General features: G+C 41.3%; 1 protein-coding gene across 1 annotated transcript in view; it reads left to right on the forward strand.

Moving 5' to 3' along the window:
• ttll7 (tubulin tyrosine ligase-like family, member 7) overlaps nucleotides 1-19,958 on the forward strand; it is a 94,178-nt gene extending 74,220 nt beyond the window's left edge. The window contains exons 17-23 of the mRNA XM_061738391.1: nucleotides 2,198-2,332; nucleotides 4,942-5,022; nucleotides 7,327-7,487; nucleotides 9,809-9,982; nucleotides 11,254-11,354; nucleotides 17,472-17,547; nucleotides 18,243-19,958. Of these exons, the coding sequence (XP_061594375.1) occupies nucleotides 2,198-2,332; nucleotides 4,942-5,022; nucleotides 7,327-7,487; nucleotides 9,809-9,982; nucleotides 11,254-11,354; nucleotides 17,472-17,547; nucleotides 18,243-18,363 (849 nt within the window). The 3' untranslated portion in view covers nucleotides 18,364-19,958. The remainder of the gene's footprint in view (nucleotides 1-2,197; nucleotides 2,333-4,941; nucleotides 5,023-7,326; nucleotides 7,488-9,808; nucleotides 9,983-11,253; nucleotides 11,355-17,471; nucleotides 17,548-18,242) is intronic.
• Nucleotides 19,959-20,181: the final 223 nt, after the last annotated feature.

Raw genomic sequence — 20,181 nt, forward strand, 5'->3', positions numbered from 1 at the left:
AGTGACACACTGTTAAACATCAGTAGCTCATCCCTGGAATATCATCTGTGCAATGTGCAAAGGACCTTGTTTCAGAGGTCTTGCGGTTTGTAGAGATGTAACCTTGTAAACTTAAAACACTTTTAGACAGGACCCCCACCCCCAATTTAAAGCAAAGGTGATTTATGTTAATGTGACCAAAAAGTGGCCACAGCTAACAACTCGCTAGCACGCGAGTATGATTAGTGGTAATCCATTAAAATGAGTCCAAATTATAACAGATCGTTTAGTGAATTCTGACCGGATGTTGCGGTAGCCTAAATAAATAATAAGGTCACTGCATGATGTGTGTCACACAAATAATCACCAGAATTAATCAGAGTACTGCTTATGTAGCAGTGTCCAGGAGAGTTTTATGTGGGACCACAGCTGTTGGGAAGTTCCACAGCTGTTCAGGATGTGCACCGCAGGAGTGGCTCGCTCAGTCAATGCTGATGACTTTTAACAGGCGATTCCACCCGTTGACATCAGAGCAAAGGGATTTTAGTTCAGCCTTTCTGGAATCATCGGGCAGCAGAGAACTGGGCAGAGAGCTGTACATTTTTTGAAAGTCGCAGTTCCATATCATTCAGGCTTTGGCGACCAGCTCATTATCCAATCCACTCACACTCATGCAGCTCTGTGAGCAGTTTGGATATAGAATTAGGAATGAAGAGACGGGTGTCAAGAAGCTAGTCGGCTTCAGAATGAAGCAGAGCTAGAGACCTGCTCCTCAGTTTCCTGTCCTCGGCAGCCACAGCTCAGTGTTTTTTAGTTGTCATCCTGCTCCAAAACACCATCAGAGTGTCATCAAGATCTCCACAAAACTGCTAATGACCCATTCATTTGAATAAAGTGTACTGGAGCAGGGAAACATCCAAAACGAATGGAGGGCAGTGGTCTCCAAGGACCAGGACTAAAGAATACTGGCCTAGAGATTCTTAAATATCTTGTTTTGCACAAATGGGCCTGAATGTTGGATAACATTTGTTTAATGGTATTTAAAGGTCACATTTCCTCTCTCCTGTTTGTCGCAAACTGTTAAATAAATAGATTATCTCTGAAAGTGTTAAGCTGTGCTTTTTGCTTTAAAAAGACTCTTACAGGAACCCTTACAAACATCCAATACACATGTATTCTTTTTTTTAGTTTTTTGTACTTGCATGAACCTTTTTAATTTAACATGAAAACCAAGGTGCATAGAGTAGGATATGCTCTTGGGTTTTATACAGTTTCTCAGACCTCTGCACAGTCTGACCCTGGAGGGAACTTGGACATCCTCTTCTGGGAACTTAGTCAACTCCCTTGAATGTTTTCCATTTCTGAATAATCTTTCTTCCAGTAAAACGATGGAATTCTTATTCTTCGGAACTGGTTCCATAACTCTTCCCAGATTGATGAGCAACAACAATTTATTCTCTTAGATTGCTACTGATGTCTTTGCTCCTTAGTTTTATATTAAGATACAGCTGGATACTTCAGAGCAGGAAGCTGGCAAAACATTTGCTTTTATCAGGGTGTTGCTTTTTCTGATGATGAGTTAATGAAGTGTATTTGATTAGCAGCACCTGGCTGCGACTCACCCCCTTTATTCGCCTTGAAGAAATCTGGCTGTATTTAGTCTCTCTTACACTGCTTCTGCACGTTGGATTAGTTTTTGTTCAATAAATAACAATGCAATTGGTTTGTTTATCAGTGGTTGTATTTACCTAATTTTAAGACCTGTTAAGGACCAGAGGATATTATATTATGTCCTGATACTTGTTACATTAGATGTGAAAGAGAGTGCACTTGGTTTTTCACATGACTGCAGGTATGAATCATTTAAAAATTAAGAGGATGGATGGCCTTGAGCCGCTCCAGTTTGAGCCTGATCGCAGCAGGAAAGACGGGCAGTTATTGAGATGATTGGAGCTTTTCACAATGGTTGTGCATTGCCTGGTGTAGGTGTAGTCAAATGAATTTGATAATACCTTATTCCCAAAGGGAAATTTCATACGTTCTAGTATAAAATTGGATTATTTTATAACGTAAAAGTAAAAAAAAAAAATTATAGAAATTTCCCATCAAGTCAGGAGACAAAAATGCATAATAAATGGAAACAGCCTGACAGTGTGCCAATGTAATGCTATAGCTTGTATGATATAAAATGTGATTCTTATTTGAACGGTTTTTGCAGGGTGATCCGCTGATTAACCTGAGGAATAAAGAGCAGGAGGCAGAGCTGGTGCGTCAGACCTTGGCAGCCCTCACAGCCATGCGGATAAGGTTTCCAGGGAAAACTGAGGAAGAGGCCGAAGCTGTGCTGGACGAGGTTAGTACAGGATTTCCACTGGGTGGTGTGTCAGTGTATATGCATTTTTCATAAGAAGAAAATAAATTGCGAAGGAAAAAGGAATACAAGGAGGGACAGATACCCAGACAGGTTGTGTTCCCAGAGCCCCACTGTGACCAGTTGCGGTCACTATCTAGTGTAACTAAAAGTGATGACCTCGCCTTTACAATAGCCTCTCAGTTCAGGCTTTGTTCCCATTGTATTTCAAACGAGCCAAGACAACCTGCTCGGAGGCCGGCAATCCGACAGTATCCCCTCCACTCTTTGTAGCATTTGCTTCCTCTGCTTCTGCACAGAAAACACTGTGTTACCACTACATGGTTTCTTGTGTGCTTTTGGTAAAGCTGTTACTTCCAGTTAAGTTTTTTTGAGCACATTTTATATATATAAGTTGTTTAATATAGCTTATTGTAATGTAATGCCCCAGTGTTGCTGTATATACATTATGTTAACTCTGAAGATAAGATATAAGCCCAGAAATGGCTGATTAAACAACCAATACTACAAATTTAATTTTGGTACCTAAATATCGCAGTGTAGCTCTAACACATTCTACATGTTTCTACATTCTGCATGTTTTTACAACTATTGTAGATGAAGTTTGGATACATGGTGCATTTTGGCAACCAGGCAATTCAAGGCTTTACATAATACAAATTTGAAAAGTAAAGAGGAGAGAGAAAAAAAGTTACCCTTCTACACAGATTTTGACCTCTGTTACAGTCATCGCTTTTTTCAGAACCAGCCGTCTGTTCAGTGACACATTTCCACAGTGAAGAGAGAGCAGCAAGCAGCTACACTGGGTTTCAAGGATAAGTGACTAAAGTGCCACCAAGATATTGAATGGACAACTTTTTTTGTATGTGAAATATACCAAAACAAGCATTATTCTTATATGTCATATATTCGGGGTGAAGTGGAAGGTCTTCCTCAATTGACTCTTTCATTTTGGGAAAACTCCAAGAGTGGGTACTGCAGATGCTTTTTGATAACAGCAGTGAAATAAACAGAACCAACATCGTTTTAGAGTGACAGCATGATGTAGAAGCTCCTTGTGGTCTGGTGAAAGTAATGATAGGACATGGTTGCACAGCTTTATTTTATTACTGTGAAACACAGTTTTAAAGGATGTGCAGTATTTAATATTCATCTGTTGTGCCCTATGTTAGCTGCGGTAGGCAGGCTGAAATCCAGATGTTGGGACACCTGCATTGCTGAGTTATCACCATCAGTTGTTGTTTTGGAACCCGTCTTAAATTTTCAGTTTTATTCATATAAATAAATAACATTTTCATCATTTGAAATGTCTTCTGCTTACTAGAGAGGCATTTCAGAACAAATTAACAATCATTTTTTTATCTTTTGCTAATTAAAACTGACATTCTTAACACAGATATGAAGAAATTTGCTCTTTGAAATGAACATGAAGTTGTTTGTTAATTCTTAAATTAGAGCAAGGCACTGACAAATTACAGTGTCCTCACAAGAACATCAGGAGGAGTGTTTATGTGTGTGCATTACGTCTGGGTGTGTCAGGGTTGTGAAAGACAATTTCCACAACACCTGTACTGTTAACAAACACTAATGAGAGCACCATGGAAACACAGATGAGAAACTGCACCTGTACGGTTGACTCCTTGCCTCAGGAGAGGAGTGTGCACTTGGCATGAAAACAATCTTGTTCTGAGTAATTGCCTCCCTCATCTTTCGCTCAAAACCGTCTTTCGTCGCAGTTGGATCCAGTGAAAGATGAAATGCGTCATGTGCATTTTTTTTGTACCTTAATTGGCAGTAATTTCTATGAAACACAATGTAACTATTAAGCGTGCAGCCAAAATAGCGAGATACGTTAGTGATGTGCTGCAGTCAACAATTTAGAGTTTTCCAGCAAGGAGATCCGCTGTAGCGTGCTACTCCGTGTCATGTGCCATGTGCACTACTTGTGTAGTCTAAGTCAACAAGACAACAATGAAGGCAGCTGTAGGTCTGCAGACACACTGGCACCAGGGGAAAGTGCATGGGGATAGACCACAGCTTTAAAGCACAACAGTTCTGTACTGTGTTACCTCTGTCCCCCAGTTGTGCCATTTGATTCACCAAAAAGTAGAGGACCAGTGTTAATTCATGTGTAAAAACTATTTTGAGTCTGGCAATACTTTCAATGCTTAGCATGGATTCATGAATTGATATGTAACCCTACTTGCACCGATGATGAGACAATAAGACGGTTGTTGATGAACACCTTGAACCTTCATGCAACAAATAAATTGATGTTCTAAATATTGTGGAAGCGTTGGAGCCCGACTTGGCTAATGGTCCTGCCATGTTTGAACAAGGAGCATTTCCACAACAGGAACTGATATATGGAAGCCACAAATAATTAGTAACTGTCCCACTAACCTGGAAATGCTGGCGAGTATTGCACGGAGACAACCCCTCTAACAAAATAAAAGAAAGAATGGAATTTTCAAATATTCACATTTCTTCAGTAATAATTATGAACTGCTCTGATTTGCTAATCTTAACCTGCATTTAGATAAAAGTTGTTGGTTTTATTTCGTTGTTTATTTTCAATACTAATGTTTCAGATCCTCGACAACTGGAGATACCATAAACCAAAGGTTGCCTCCTATTGGCTGGTGAAGTTGGACTCAACCAAACAGCGGAAGGTGAGTTTTTATTTTAGTGGAACCCAAACTGCAATATCAAACCGGAGTTTAGTAGGTCTGGCAGGTTTGAAAAAAATGTCATACCCCATCACACAGTGTTAGACAGTTTTAATACCTCCTATAAAGACGCACTGGTGAGCCCCTTTCCATTCTGCCTCCACTCTTCACAACCGACTGCTTTATTCAGACTGTGCTGAATAAAACATGCTGCTGGAAGCATGCCAAAGAAAGAAAAGTTTCTACCCCGTTGTTCCCGTGCAAGACGCGCAGCAGATCTGGGCTCGGTTTCCACAGTGCTGTTGGAGTTTTTGATGTCACTGCAGCTGGAGGAGGCAGCTCCAGCCTGGTTGGGCTGGAGGAGGTTCCTTCAGGTTCTCACGGGTGGCAGCAGGGAATAGTTGAGATTTTTTACTTAAAAATAATTGAGTCTGTAATTTTATGACGACTAATTACAGGGTTTCAAACCAAGTTTAGTCGTGATAGAAAAAAAAGCAGTGAAATGTGCGCAAATTTGGATTTTGGTGGGTAAAAAATTGGAATCACCAATCAGGTGTCCACAAAATAATTTTAAATTACACAATTGTTTTTTTTTTTGTTTAGATTACTTTATCGACCATAATGGTAGTGAAAAAAAATCAGAGCAGCTTTTCCAGCTTTCAACATGTCTGTTGCAAATGCAAATGTTTTCATATTATACTGTAGAAGTAGAAGCGTTAGTGATATATGATGTATTTTATCTAAATGCTTCATAATAAAGGTGTAAGTGTGCTGTTATCCCTCATAAATGTATCCTTAAAATGATTCTAATGAAAAGGTTTTATGGCAAGTTGAACATATATTTTAGCTAAAATTTATTTTAAATTTAGCTGCTCATTTTTCAAGGTTTTCCAGACGGACCTAGTCTCATATGCCCAGAGGTTAAATTTTTTTATTCTAGTTTTAAGTGTTAAAAATAGGACACACTCTTCTTTTCCCACCTGCCCTTGCTGCCACAGGTTTGATACTGTCACCTAGTGCATGAATGAATGTTGTTAAAACCAGTGAATATGACAAAATGTCATAACTCCTACCTATTCCTTTTAAAAGTTGTTCAAAAGGTTTCAAACACAAAAATATCCCCAAATCAAACTTCAGAGAAAAGATGAAAAAAAAGACAAGCATAAGGATCATTTACTGTGACAGACCAGGAGAAGCAGAAACACCCAATAAGATGGAAAGTAAAAAAAATAAAAAAAATAAATAACGAAAAAAAAAATAAAAAAGAGGACAAGACATGAAATGGCATCCAGAAGGCGTGTCAGTAATGATGTGATCTCTCAGCCGTTGCTTTCTGCACCCCTGTGCTCAGCTGCGTTGCATGCTGCGGTGCTGTGAGCTGATGTTTATTTGGAGTGAAACAGCCTAATGATCAGCAGGCAGAGGTCAGAAACGTCATGCCCACTCTGCTGTCTGATTACCATACCAAAACATATGTGCGTGTGTTTACTCATGTCTCAGTTCGGCTTTGTGTGCATGCATGTCTCACTCGCCTCATATCGCTGTGGGGTGATCAAATTCTTTACATTGCAAACACACACACACATACACACAGATGGATGGGCACTTCAGTAATGAGAAGGGAAAAATCAAAGTCAAAGGAGGCTCAGCGCTGCTCTGAGTGGGGTGAAAAGAGGAAAAAGATGGAGAAAAGGGAGAAAGAGAAGGCAGTGTGGTGGGAGGGATGGGAGAGGAGAAGAGGGGAAGATGGAAGGCTGGCGCAGGTGTCCATAGAGCAGCCGGGAACTTCTGACACCTCATCTCCAAGACTGACGTTGGTGCAGCAATTAGTCCTGTTCGGCGCTCTCAACTGTCGGCCCCAACACCTTTCGTCCCGCCAGTACCACAGCTCCTAACCAGCACAGAAATTAGACATACTGTGGGCTTCATGTCTGTTCAAACAGACTTTTATAAATGCGCACACACATGCTCAAATAGTTATTATGCAATGTGTTTGTAAGACCTGATTTATTAAAGTAATTTTCATGTTTGTGCTATCAAGTTTTCATTTCTCTGAATTCATCCAGAAATGCGATCTTGCTCTTTGGTAGCATGTAAATGCATTAGGTTCTGTGATTTATTATTTCAAAGTGTGATCAAGTGAAAAGAGGAACATATCGTCTCAAGCAATGCTGAGTTGTTTATGTGAATAAGGAATGGCATAACCTTTTTGCATCTCAACATTTAATTTCTTCTTAATATATACTTTAAATTTCAACCTGATACATGTTTTCTCTTCATCTTCCACTCACTCCGTTTGTGTCTCAGGTGCTGGATATTGTGCGTACCAACGTCCGCTCAGCACTGCAGCGCATCTGGAGGGAGCCAGACGTAGAGAACCTCCACCTCTACCGACTTTTTAACCGCGTCTTCAGCCGCCTGCTCTGGAGCCACGGCCAGGGCCTGTGGAACTGCTTCTCCAACACCAGGTTAGCCCCTTTGAGCAACACGGGTTGACTGTCAAACAAACAGGGTATGGGGGGAGGGTAAAAGTGCCTAATTTAGCCAGAAGGTGGCAGTAACGGGCAGCATTTTGATTGGATGTGAAAAGCAAGATTAGTGCTCATTAACTCTGGCAAAAAGAGGAATTTTAGACAATTTACAATTTTATTTCTTCCATTTTTTTTTTGGTATTGTTAACATTTCATGCCTAAAAGCACAACAGTTGATCATTTACTTGATCACTCACACCATGTGATCAAATATGTGATCTAGTTAACAGTGGAGATGTTTTCAAATGGTTGTGTGTTCGAAGAATTTCAATCTTGTTTCTGTTTTCGCACACCGTGCCAAATTGTCTGTGTAGGACAATGTAACAACAATGTAACTATTTCTACATTAAAAACACCATCATCCCTTAACGTCCGTGGGAGTTCGATGTCTTGAACTGAGACCACCGAAGGAAGAAATACAGACAGACAGAAAGCATCAGGGATAGTCATGGTTCAGTGATTAGAGTACGTGGTCTTCCAACTGTAAGGTCAGCAGTTTGATCTCCATCTCTGTCGCATGTCAAAATGACCTTGGTTGTGTACACACACACACACACACACACACACACACACACACACACACACACACACACACACACACACACACACACACACCAGAAACCTGAAGAGACTCAGACCTGAACATTGCACACACAATCTACTTTTTTATATATATAGTGAAATAGTTTTGCCAGTTTCATTTAGTATGACCGTAGAAAGAATTCAGGCTGAGTGACAGACGGAGCAGACCTAACTGCACTCCCTTTAAAGCTTCCTCATCATTTGAGAAAAAAAAAAAAGAAGCTTGTTGGGCTGTGGAGACAGGGTGTAAATTATAGTCACAAATTGCGGCTGTTAGGGCTTAAAAGAAAAAGGAGAAGGGAGGGATGGAAGCAAATAGGAGGTAAATTAAGGCTTTTTCAGTTACAGTTGTTATCTCATACTCTGGTTCCTTTATTTAATGACTTTATGAAGTAACAGACAGCTGGTTGGCAATAATGAGTCACTGGCGTTACATCTCACTCCATGATTCCACAGAAGAACACTTCATTGTGTGTTTTTTTTTTTTTAAATACACTGTATTTTGCATCTCTCACTCAACTTGGACTCCAGTCAATTATTTCTTCAAATACACACATGAGCGCTGGCAAACAGACTTTCAAATGAAGAAACACACATGTAAAAAAAAACCTTGACATGCACACAGCTGCTGTGCTGGTCGCGTTTCATCTCCTCCGTGATAAAGGTGTGACCATCTCACATCTGCTGCTCCTCATATTCTTTACAGTTCAGTTGTTCAGTGGCGTGCTTCCCCTGACACAGAGGACTCAAAGCGGGTAACTTGAGTCGCTCTCCTTTTTTCTCCTCCCTTACTTCCTTAGGAGCCTTAATTGAGGTCGAGTGTGGACGGGAGTGAGCAGGTGACACAGATGAAGTGGTTGATAAGCAGAGCGAGGGAGAAAGACGGACCCGGTGAAGAAGAGGGGACAGAGAGTGTCTAAAAAATGAGATATCTTAAGGAATAGTAGAGAGGGGGTGGGGGTAGTGGCCAGCAAGGATTAGCCTGCTGAGCTACCCCCAGCATGCTGCGCCCCAGGCAGCCTTTGTCTAATCACAGCACGCCCCGAACGATGCAGCTAGCTCGCTAGCCCGTCGCCCAGCCCCGCCGTACAACAGGCCGGAGCAGCAGCGCGGAGGAAACCAACAGGGGGCCCGTATCACGCGGAGACAGTGAGGCGGCGCAGCTCGAAAAGCACACTCTAAATCCGGTCTAAAGCCCCCCTCGCTACTCTTTGCCTCTTGTTTGATATTTTATCTAAGGGACTTAACAACAATCAAATGGCCCAGCAGCTATTGTGGGTGATGAATTCAACAGGCTTTGAAAACGACTTAGGAGGAGGAGAATGGAAACACAGTTTTGAATCCTTTCAGAAGAAGCACATCCCACGTCCCAAGGAGTGAAAAGGGGAAGACATCAAAAGTACCCCCTAGGGTTGCGTGTCTCAGTTGCTGAAGCTCTCTCACAGCCAGGGGTATGTCTGGGATTGTAAAAGGGGTTAACTGTACTTGGATTTGTTTAATCCTTCCTCTGTGTGTCTTCTTTTCTGTGCACAGACAGATGTATGCAAAAAAGTACAGTGAAAGGGCTTACGTGTAAACGTGTGTGGTCATTACGCACTAAGTATTTATCAGTACATAATTGCGAGGACCTGTTGATGTCTGTACCTTGCATCTGATTTAGAATTTCTGTTCTCCAGTTCATCATGGGAGGCGACTTTCAGCAAGAGCAGCGAGGTGGTGTCACCGCAGGAGCTGCAGTGCTGCCGCCGGCTGGTCCAGCTGTGCAGAGACTGCCTGTTGGTCGTCTACAAGTTTGTCTCCGAGTCCCGGGGCTCTTTGACTGGACTCAGTCCTGAATGGGACGACACCAGGTGAGAGACAGAGAGAGACCTCACACCTTTCTGTTACTCCGGCTGCAGTAAAGGCTTAAACAGTCAAGGATACAATAAAGAGTTTTTTTCCCCAGTTCAAGTTGCGCTCACTCACCGTCCTTGTGCATCTTGGAGAGCTTTATCTCTGCAAAGAGTGTTTATCTATAGTAAAACCCTGAAAAGCACTTGTAAGCTGTTGTTGAAGAAAGAAATTAAGTTATTTTTTCTTTTTATCATAGTTCTTGTCTCCAGTCCTCCAATCTGGCCTGCGTATTATCCAAGTGATTTAATGAGCATGTACACTGGTGTATTGCCATGACAAATTCTAAAGAAGATAAATAATATAAAAGCATTCGTTATACACCAGGATAATAAATAAAGCTCACAGTAATGCGTTATATGTGTAATGACAACAGAAGACATCCTTTTTGATGGATCTTTACTTGTGCAGGTGGGAAGTTCGTTATGCCTTTCCAAACCTCCAAAGTACAGAATAATGAATTCCCTTTAAAAATCTACCATCGGCTATGATACAGTTATAATCATTAAGCCTCTCCTGCTTCCATGATGCCTTGAAGCCATCATCGTCTTCATAAAACCCTGATAAAACAAACAAGCAAGAGTCAGACTCTTTCTATTTTTAACGCCGATCCCTGCAGGGGACAGCAGCTCAAGTTAGGAATGAATGAACTTTTAAATCACACATGCTTTGGGCTGGCAGACACAGTGGAAGCAGGGCTGGTGGGGGGAAAGAGAGAGAGTGCGTGCTGTTAACAGGAAATAATGGCCCACAGATTAGCGCTCAGGTTAGCCCGAGGCCTCTCGGGGCCATCTTAATTCAATTAGAGTCCAGATGAGCCTGAGCACTAAATGACCTTACGAGAGAGGGAGCGAGCGCTTCTTTTTTTTCTTCCTTTTTTTTTTCCCGGGGCCTCGCTTTACATGATTTGCAACTCTTACGCATATTTTAACAGACTATCACTTTGTGCCTGCTCTAATAAAAACCTAAGTATGTGGTGTATGTGTACAGTTAAATAAGTAGCTGGCTTTGTTTTATTGTGAAAGTGTTCATAGTGAAACATTTTTTAGACTTATTCCATTTTCATTTCCAACTTGTTCCGAGACTACAAGTGTGTCAGTGTTGGATTTCATAAATCGATCATGCACAGAGCCATATATTTGCAGTAGGTCTCTCTGAGAGTAGCTTTAAGCATGCATTGGTCTGTTTCTCCTTAATTCCTCTGTGTCTATATATGTCTGTGTAAAAAAAGCTTACCATTTGCCGCTGGACCAGCCTCTACCCATGGCTCCACTCCTGCCGCTGCCGCTTCCTCTTCCTCCTCTTCCTCCGTCTCTTCGCCCCTCAACGCAGGTCTCTGCTTGGTCTAGTTCTGCTAACCCTCCTCACTCTCGAGCACCATCCCTCCCCACTGCTCCCTCCAGCACCTCACCGGCGTGACGAAGGCTTGATCCCATACGCCCAAGATGGTTGCATTGACTGTCGAACCAACAATCTAGCGTGGTCTCCTCTTCCTCTCATTTACTTTTAAAATGAAATAAAGGATTCAAGGCAGCATGAGAAGGAGTTTCTAATGATCTTATTACTTTTTGCCAAACAAAATGTAAACATGGTTTTTAAAAAGGAATGATAAAGGAAGAGGAAGCACATTCAGACTGTTTGGAGCAATTTCGGTCAGTACTGCAACCATTTAGCCAGCTTGTAGTACATCACCAGCCAATCACCCAGCTGCCACAATGTCTTTCACTCCGTGCTTTAATAAAGAGCACCGTACAGTACCCTGAGTGCTTTTTTCAGTAGATGTGGTCTCAGTGGGAACTGAGCAGGTCGCCTACCTTCCCTCAGTGCCATGATCAGCATGAGCTGCCCTCTCTCTTATCACCAGAGAACAGGAAAAGGTTCAGTTTCCATCATGCACTTCCATAACACTAGTGTCTCCATCAGGCATGCAAAGGGCCGGTGCAACCCACTACAGAAAAGGCAATTAGGAATATTTTCTCGTTAGTGCATATGCTTAACATAAGAGGGCAATTTACATGTGTACGAGTGTGTGTGGGTGTGCATGCCCATGTCCTGTGCAGTGACACAACAATCATCCCTCTCTTATCACGGTGGCACTCTAGTGGACTTCAGACTGTTATTCTCAAGCTGTTTTCACATCCTAGAGAGATGTAACTGTCTACCTCAGACTTCTGAAGCCTCATTTCAGCTCCAGCTGGACGTCGCTTGGGTTTTGCTGAAAAGGGGGATCGTTGATGTGGCCCCCTGCATGTTAAAGGAAACAGGAATTAGTAAGGACATAAGCAATAATTAATGAAGTACCAGTGTGAAAAGTGTTTGGAAAGATGCTGAAATGTAAGTAATGAACATATTGATATATATAACATTTATGTTTACTATATGTTCCTTACCAGGACTTAGATATAGGTTATCACCTCAGATGAGCAACAACTGAAATATTATTCTGAGCCATTTTTACCAAACAACAACAAACTAAATCTTTGGGAGTGAAAATATAACCTATGATTTAATAGCAAGTAGAACCACCTGTAGTATAATTAACCTGAAGTTACTTTTTCTGCCTTGTTAATTACAGTTTACAGCCATTTATTTCTGCACAGCATTTCAGTTGGGTTTGGGTCTGGACCGTGACTGGGCCATCACAACACCTTGAATAATTTAATTTGTGTTGTGGAGATGTTTGTTCCATGACTGAGTGTCAGCCAAGCTTTAGCTGTTGGACAGATTGAGTCACATTTGACTACAATTCTGTTAAGTGTCGAGGATTTCACGATTGACAACAAATCAAGGGTACACTGAAAAATTCCAAGTTCTCTCCTCTTAACTACTGAGCTTGACAGGGTATTTGCTGTGCTGGGGTCCTGTATTATATGGCCAAAGATTTCCATATTAATTTTTTCCTCTCTGTCCAACAGACATTGTTCCAAGGTCTTGTGAGTTGTTCAGATCCAACAGAATCTGGGTTTCAGCTTTTGGGGATTTTTGCACTTTCTCTGAGCATTGCACTGAGCATTGTCTGAATTTGGGGTGAAGTTTGTGGGATCGATACTCCAGGGAAGACTGGCAACAGTCAAATATGTTCCAGTTCTCACTGTAGGGAGATGGATTCAAAATGTATGTGCTTCATCCCAAATTGATTAGCTGCAACTATTGTTTCTCTAAGATTCTTAACATGTCTTTCCTCATTGGCATTTAGTCAAAGTAAAACAAAAGACTTTTGCTCATGTTAAAATATCTGTTTCAATTTCACTTGAGGGGATATTTGCTTACTTTTATGAAGCATCATCTGAGTACAGTTTTCCGTTCCCTTTGTGGTTCTTGGTGGGCCAACTGCATACTTTACAACGCTATGTCACGCATCAGCAACGCTGAAGTAAGCTTGCAGAGCTCCAGTGAACATCTTGCCACAGGCAACTCACTCAAAGTAATTACGGAAGGAAAGAAAACGAGAGACTAAGCAAAAGACAAACAAAAGTAAATCTTAAACAGAGATGTAAAAAGCAACTTCACCTCCACCACCATTAGAGAGGCCCAAGAAAAAGTTCCTTTGTGAGGCTTTAAAGTTGAATCATCCAGATCAGAAAACTATCCAAAGCACTTTTTGAAGGTACCGTGATTTAACTTACTGATTACTAGTTATGGTGATCAAGTGCACTTGATCAGCAACCGACTGCTCCTTACTGTCCTAATTCCTATGGAAGCAGCAAAGTTTTTTTTTTTTTTTTTTCTTTTTTCTCCTACACTGCAACGACATTGTGGCTTAGTTTCTGTTGAATTCGTAAAGCTGTCTAATTAGATGAAAAGTTGGGCATACTGGGAGATTTCTTGATGGGCAGACCCTTTTTTAACCGTCTTCTTCTTCAACCATGTTTTTGTACCTTTTGTTGAATGGGTTTAGCAGTGTCTTGTTGAAAAAAGCATGGACATCCCCGGAGAAGATGTCATCTCGAAGGCAGCATGTGTTGCTCGATCATCACTATACTTTCTGGCATTTAAAGGAGCAATGTGTAATGTGAAGCAAAAATGTAATTCATACAAGTAATCCCACTCCAATCAAAATGTGGGCAGTATCCCTGCACAAAGCGAGTTACCATCAATGAAAAGCAAGAAAACGTACAGTCCCTCCTTGTCAATTCTGTCGCGCCAATTCGATTCAAAAATACTTCTTACCCAAAGGGAAATTAATTAAATGTATTGTGAATCAAAACCCCTAATCTGAGTATCAAGCTACAGAATCTCTAACCAAGGAATAAAACTCTTTGACCAAGAGTGAAATCATTTCTCTTACACTTTTCCTTTCTCACCATCATTTCTAAAACCATCTCCATCATGTCGGTCTACTTCGGTTAGGTGGGACCTAGTCAAGATAAATACAGTTGGCGCCAGAGTAACTTGACTTACTCTACCATCAAAAATGTTTAGCAAAACAAAACTCAGCAGTGGTTTAGTTAACATATAACTGGTACTACGAGATTGGGTGGATCAAAGCAAATTATTTAGCAGGCTGATGTGGTAAATATCTCAGCAGCTAAATAAATAGTCAGCACTAATTTATTCTCATTCTCTTGCTGCATGAAGGTTATTTTGGGATATTTTAACCTACAATTTTACTCATTGCTCCTTCAAGTGGCCATGACAGCAGTGTAAATTAGCTTTTCCATTTACACTTATTACAGTAAATGTAAATGGAAACTGATACATTCCCATAGCATCACAGAACCTAGCTCTGAATGGTCATTTGTATTATATGTCAACTTGTATTTATGACATCTCATGCATTCATCCACCCAGCCGTCCAGGTTCAGGTATTGAGGGCAGCCACCTCACGGTGGGAACCACTACCCCAGAAACGGTTCCCGAGCCCGGAAGGGCATGGAAGCTACTGTCTACTGAGGAGAATCCCAACATACAGGCTCCCAGCCAGGGGGGCTACAAGTGATCCCAGCTCGATGGCTCTCACCATGGATAACTCCAGAGTGGAACAAGTCCCAGCCCCTGCCAAGGAGATTGGTTCCAAAACACATGTTGTGTGTTGAGTTGAGCTCCAACTATATTTAGCCAGTACCTCTCAATCGCATGTACATCTCAGGTTATTTCCCCACCAGAGGGTTGATAATCTGTGGTCATACGTCAGCTTCCATGACTGGGGGTCGGGACACCAAGGCCCATGCCTTCTGCTGCTACCTGATCTGCTACTGGCACCTGCTGCAGGTTGTGGGCCCACGTGATCTGTCCAGGCTTGCCTGGCCGGGCCTCATGGGCAAGGCCAAGCCACCAGGCACTCGCAAACAAGTCCCTTTACCAGGTCTGGCTCCAGGGTGGGACCCCGGTAACCTTTGCCTGGGCAAGGTTACCATGCTCTTTGATTTAACTTGGTTATATATGTCCGGTTGAATCACTCTTAGACCGGAGATATACTTGCAGTTCAGAACGCGTACGCATCACGGCCGCCACGCGTATCCTGCTGCTCATTTGACGAACAGTGCTTAACAGTCAGCCAGTCAGGACAGCTCTGCAACTTTCAGCACAGAACTAAATGTTTCTGTTAACTGGGGTTCACAGGGTCTCCTCAATTGACCACACCTGACTGCTCCTGTTCAAGCACCCTTCTTGTTCAGAGAGCAGTGATCAAGTATTCCAGTGGGCTCATGGGCTAGAGAATAGTCATTGGGTCTGTGTGGGTGGATGAGAGGAAGTAGCCAAATTGTCCCACTAATCCACTAATGAGGTTTTTAGTTTTTTTTTTTAAGAACACATTTGCTGTCAAAACTTAAAGATGATTTTCTAACGATCACAAAAGTTCAGTTTCTATTAACTTTCATTTGCCTGAAAGTATATGAGTAATTAGGTTTAATTGGGGTGTTGGAACTGAATGTGGGCTGCAGATAACCTTTGTCTCTTGGTTTATTATTGCATCAGCCATCGCTGAAGTCTCTCTCTCCATCCTTAGTCATGGTATTCAGTTTGTCAGGCTTCCTTTTAATGCACCATGGCACTTGCATCTCAATGGAAGACTTGTGATTGGCCTGTCAGAAGGAATAGAAGTTGATAGCAGCCTTAGATGTATTGATTGGAGTACACTATCTGTCCATGTCTGCTGATGGATTGAAGTAAAGCAAAAGTGCATGAAAAAGCCCCCCCCCATGCTTTCAAGAATGTACATAGTTTCGCAACCCTTCTTTGCGATAAAAAGAACTACAAACCTGGAAGATGCGGAATGGAGCTCCAATTAAATATAGCCTGTAGATACAGCAGCTCTTTGGAAGTGTGAAGCCCCCATTCCACTGCTAGCCAATGCAACCACAATGATCTTTTTTATGAGCCGAACATTTTTCAAGAGAATAACAGAGGAGCTGAAATACACACTCTGCCCCACATGACTGTTCAATATTTGATTTTTCTTCTTTTTTTTTTTGACCACCATTTCCATGCCGAGGCTTTCAGTTTCCAAATGGAGGAGTGAAATCACACCACAATGCCCACGGACACAATCCCAACTGATGTCAGTGAGCCTCATACAAGAGAGTGATAGCATGAAAGGTGTTGATCGTGGGGGGAAAAGGAACACAGAAAATAAGGCAGAAATGAATCCAGCGGTGCTACTGAAATCACAGCACTTCTAGCACTATCAGCTATTTAGCAGAAAGAAACGGCTGAAAGGAAGGCTTGCCCACTTCTCAGGTTTGAATGGAGAACTTTAGGAAAGAGTGTCAGACTGAGACATTGTTCACCCCATCTGGGCAGCGACGATGAAGCCCATGTGCTGGAGGGATACATATAGCCCACTTCAAGGACGCTCTCATTGGACTCAATCAATTTAATTTGAATCTCTCTTAACTCTCTCGGGTCTGAGACTGTGTTGAAATGGATGCCCTCAGCGACATGTCATCTTCCTTTTTTTTATTCAGTCTACTTTACAAGAAGCTCCTCAGCTAATGTTCCCAAGAGTTGTCAGAAAAAAATGTGCCATGGCTCCACAAGCTTTAAAGAAGACATTATTCCCTCACTCTGTAATCCTGAGCCCCAGTGGGTCCCTTTTGATTAGATTGTCACATCTTAAACACTTCCACAGGGACCACTTCTTATGACCATTGTTCTTGCTTAACTAAACGAGTATTAGATGCATTTTCATTGGGTAAAAGTCCTTGCTGAAAATGTAGCAATAGGGTCACTGAGTATATGATTTGATGACATAATGGAAAAACCCATAAATGAAAGGTATTTGTTGAACCGTTCAGTGCAGAACATTTTAAAGTCTCCATGTGATGTTTTTCTAAACGGCACCCCAACATCTTCCGAAGCTTCAGTTAACCCTGCCCAGGATCTGATCATGTCATCTAACATTGTTCTGACAACCATATCTGACTCATTTCCAGTAACTAAGGAAAATGGGATCAGGGCTTAGCCCTCCTTGACTCTATCTCAACCTGACACTGGTCTCATTCTCAGGTACTGGAACGCTGTTAGCAGGAGCTGCCTCACTGCTCTGTCTCGGTGGAAGGTGTCATAGAAAAGTCTTAGATCGGTACTGACGTCTATGCCTCGGAATGATAGGTGAGGATTTTCTGCTCATGATACCAGAAATATAAAAGGGTCAAATTTGAAGATTAAAAAAGCTCAAAGACAGTATGAGGTTCACATTTTATTACACAGGACTGTAGTTACACAGGACTGTAGTTACATGCATTTTGTGTATTTTTCAATTTAATATATTACACAAAAGTAAAGTAGAACAGCAGTTTCATCTTTGCTTGAATAATTTAGGTTTTTCTTTTCTTTTTATTTAGTTTTGTATTATAAAAACTGAATGCATTTGGGGTTTTGATGTTTGGTCAGACCAATCGACATTTGGAGATGTCATGTTGGCCAATGGCAAACCAAAATCAAAACCTTTTGATAAAGATTTGCAGATAATTCCAGTGACTGATTACCTGTCCTACAAATATAATGGATCCGTTTTTCTTTTTTTTCTATTTTTTTTTTTTTTAAGGCTAAGGAGTGTCTTAGTGTTGTGACTTCACCAGGACATTATTGAAATTCACTTGTGCAAATGGTAATGGCCTTACATGGTGGAGTCACTATGACAGTATGCTGTAGGCCTTCTCCGTGCCTACTAAAGTGCCCCGACCTCTAAATTATGACCTTTGCAGGACTAATCCCCTCATTATGTTCATCCTTTCCCCTAATCCCTCCATCCCTCGCTCGTGTCTGTCTGTTCAGGTACCTGCTGCCAGTGACTTCCCAGTTCATCATGAAGTGGCCTTCATCCAGCTTTGGCCGCATCTCCTCGGCCGTGCCACGTTCCCGCAGCCTTTTTGACGCCAGAATGGACCACTTCTGAGATCGCCACGGCAAACCGGCCATGGCTCCTGACACCTCGTCTTTTGACCTCAACCCCATCTCTTCCTCCACTCCAACCCTAGCCAAAAACCAGATTTGAATCCCAGTATAGATCTGAATTCGGTGCAGCTATGGATGCCAGATAAGGGCCTCAACTTTGCCAAATCGCCTTGTGGAAGATCAACAGAGCCACGTCAGAAGATTTTGGGCTACTAAAGAGTGTTGTCCAGTTTGGCCCGGCTCAGACCAGCAGACAACTGGTATCCTCTATCCGTCCCTTCTGCCCCCGTAATGAGGCGGTGGCTTCACCTCTCTGTTCTTATTTTAATTGCTGTATGATATTTCACTGTACAAGTCACAGTACTGTAAAACAAATTAACATTATACTAAACAATGCAAGGATTATTTATTTATGTACTTTTTTATTTTGTACGCTATTCCATGAAGTCAGTGAAATGTAGTGCGGAATGCAGATAATGAATAACAAAACTACAACTCATTTGAATAAGTGGACGTAACAAAAAAAGATTATTTTTGATGACTGTAATTATTTATTTCTGTATTCAGATTTTAATTTATTTCTTAACTTATACCAGAGGATTTATGTTAACAGCCACGTTACTTTGTTGTTTTTGCATTGAGAAAGGTGATGCCCAGAGAGCTTGAAAATGTTTAATTTCTAAATACTAATGTCTCTTGTTTTACTTGTGATAATAAATGCAGCACTACTAAATGACAGGTTGTTTTGAATGTCAGTGTAGTAAGGCCAAGCCTCTTTGCCTCCTAGAGCATGAGCTGACTTTAATGTCACAGCGTAAAGAGCCAAACCTCTCAGAGATCACCCACTAGTTCCTGATATACACTTTGCAGTTTGTCACAGAAGGAGAACACTACTGCACATTAGTAGAATATGCATGCCTAAACTTTAGTCTCTTTAGAAGCAGAAGTAGTGGTTAGACAGAGGAGTGGCATTTGGAATATACTTGAAGTTTTGTGTCATCATTAATTATTGTGTTATTGCAAGGAGGACACTTCATTTTCACATTTGTCGTCTTGAGTATGGATGTCCTAATGACAGGAGGGATGTGTGTCACGATTCAGAGATTGTTCGGCACGCTGAATGATGCGGCTCATTAGCTCATACGTACTGTACTGCAACAGCAGTGATTTGCCTGGGATGAGCAGCTGCAGCCTTTCCCCCCACTGCACTATGGGTACAACAGCCAGGGATATTATAGATGTGGCAATAATAAGCACATCTACTACATGCATTCACAGCTGGATTTATTTTAGACTACTGTGTTTTTTTTTTTTTTAATCAACTGCAGAAAATCAGTTCAAGCATCAGATATTAATACAAAAAACTGCTGTATGTTTACTTACTGTGTGTACAACTTTTAAAGATATTTCTGTACAAAACGGCACAGAAAAAAACATTTTACATTATTTTAACTAGTAAGAATAGCAGCAATTATCTGTAATGCTGTTCAAGACTCCCTTTATATCAATTTCACAATGCCAAAAAATGCTTGTTTTGCCTGATTTTATTTGTGTTATTTAAGACTATTACTTTTTCATTCAAGTTTTTTTTTTTTTTTTTTTACATTGCAATAAATTGTTGAAACAATGTCACCTTCTTGTCATGGTTTCTTAAATAAGAAATATTTTAGATTATCAGTTTCATTGCAGACATACAATGTCAGTTAATTGGATTTTTATAACAAAGTTTTCTGATACGTTCTCTACTTTTATTCATTAGATCGCCGTGGTACTGTCAAGTCACGGGTGCAGCCTACCTTAGCTGAATTTCATCGCATTA

Source organism: Cololabis saira, chromosome 13, assembly GCF_033807715.1.
Source record: "Cololabis saira isolate AMF1-May2022 chromosome 13, fColSai1.1, whole genome shotgun sequence".
Lineage (NCBI taxonomy): Eukaryota > Metazoa > Chordata > Actinopteri > Beloniformes > Belonidae > Cololabis > Cololabis saira.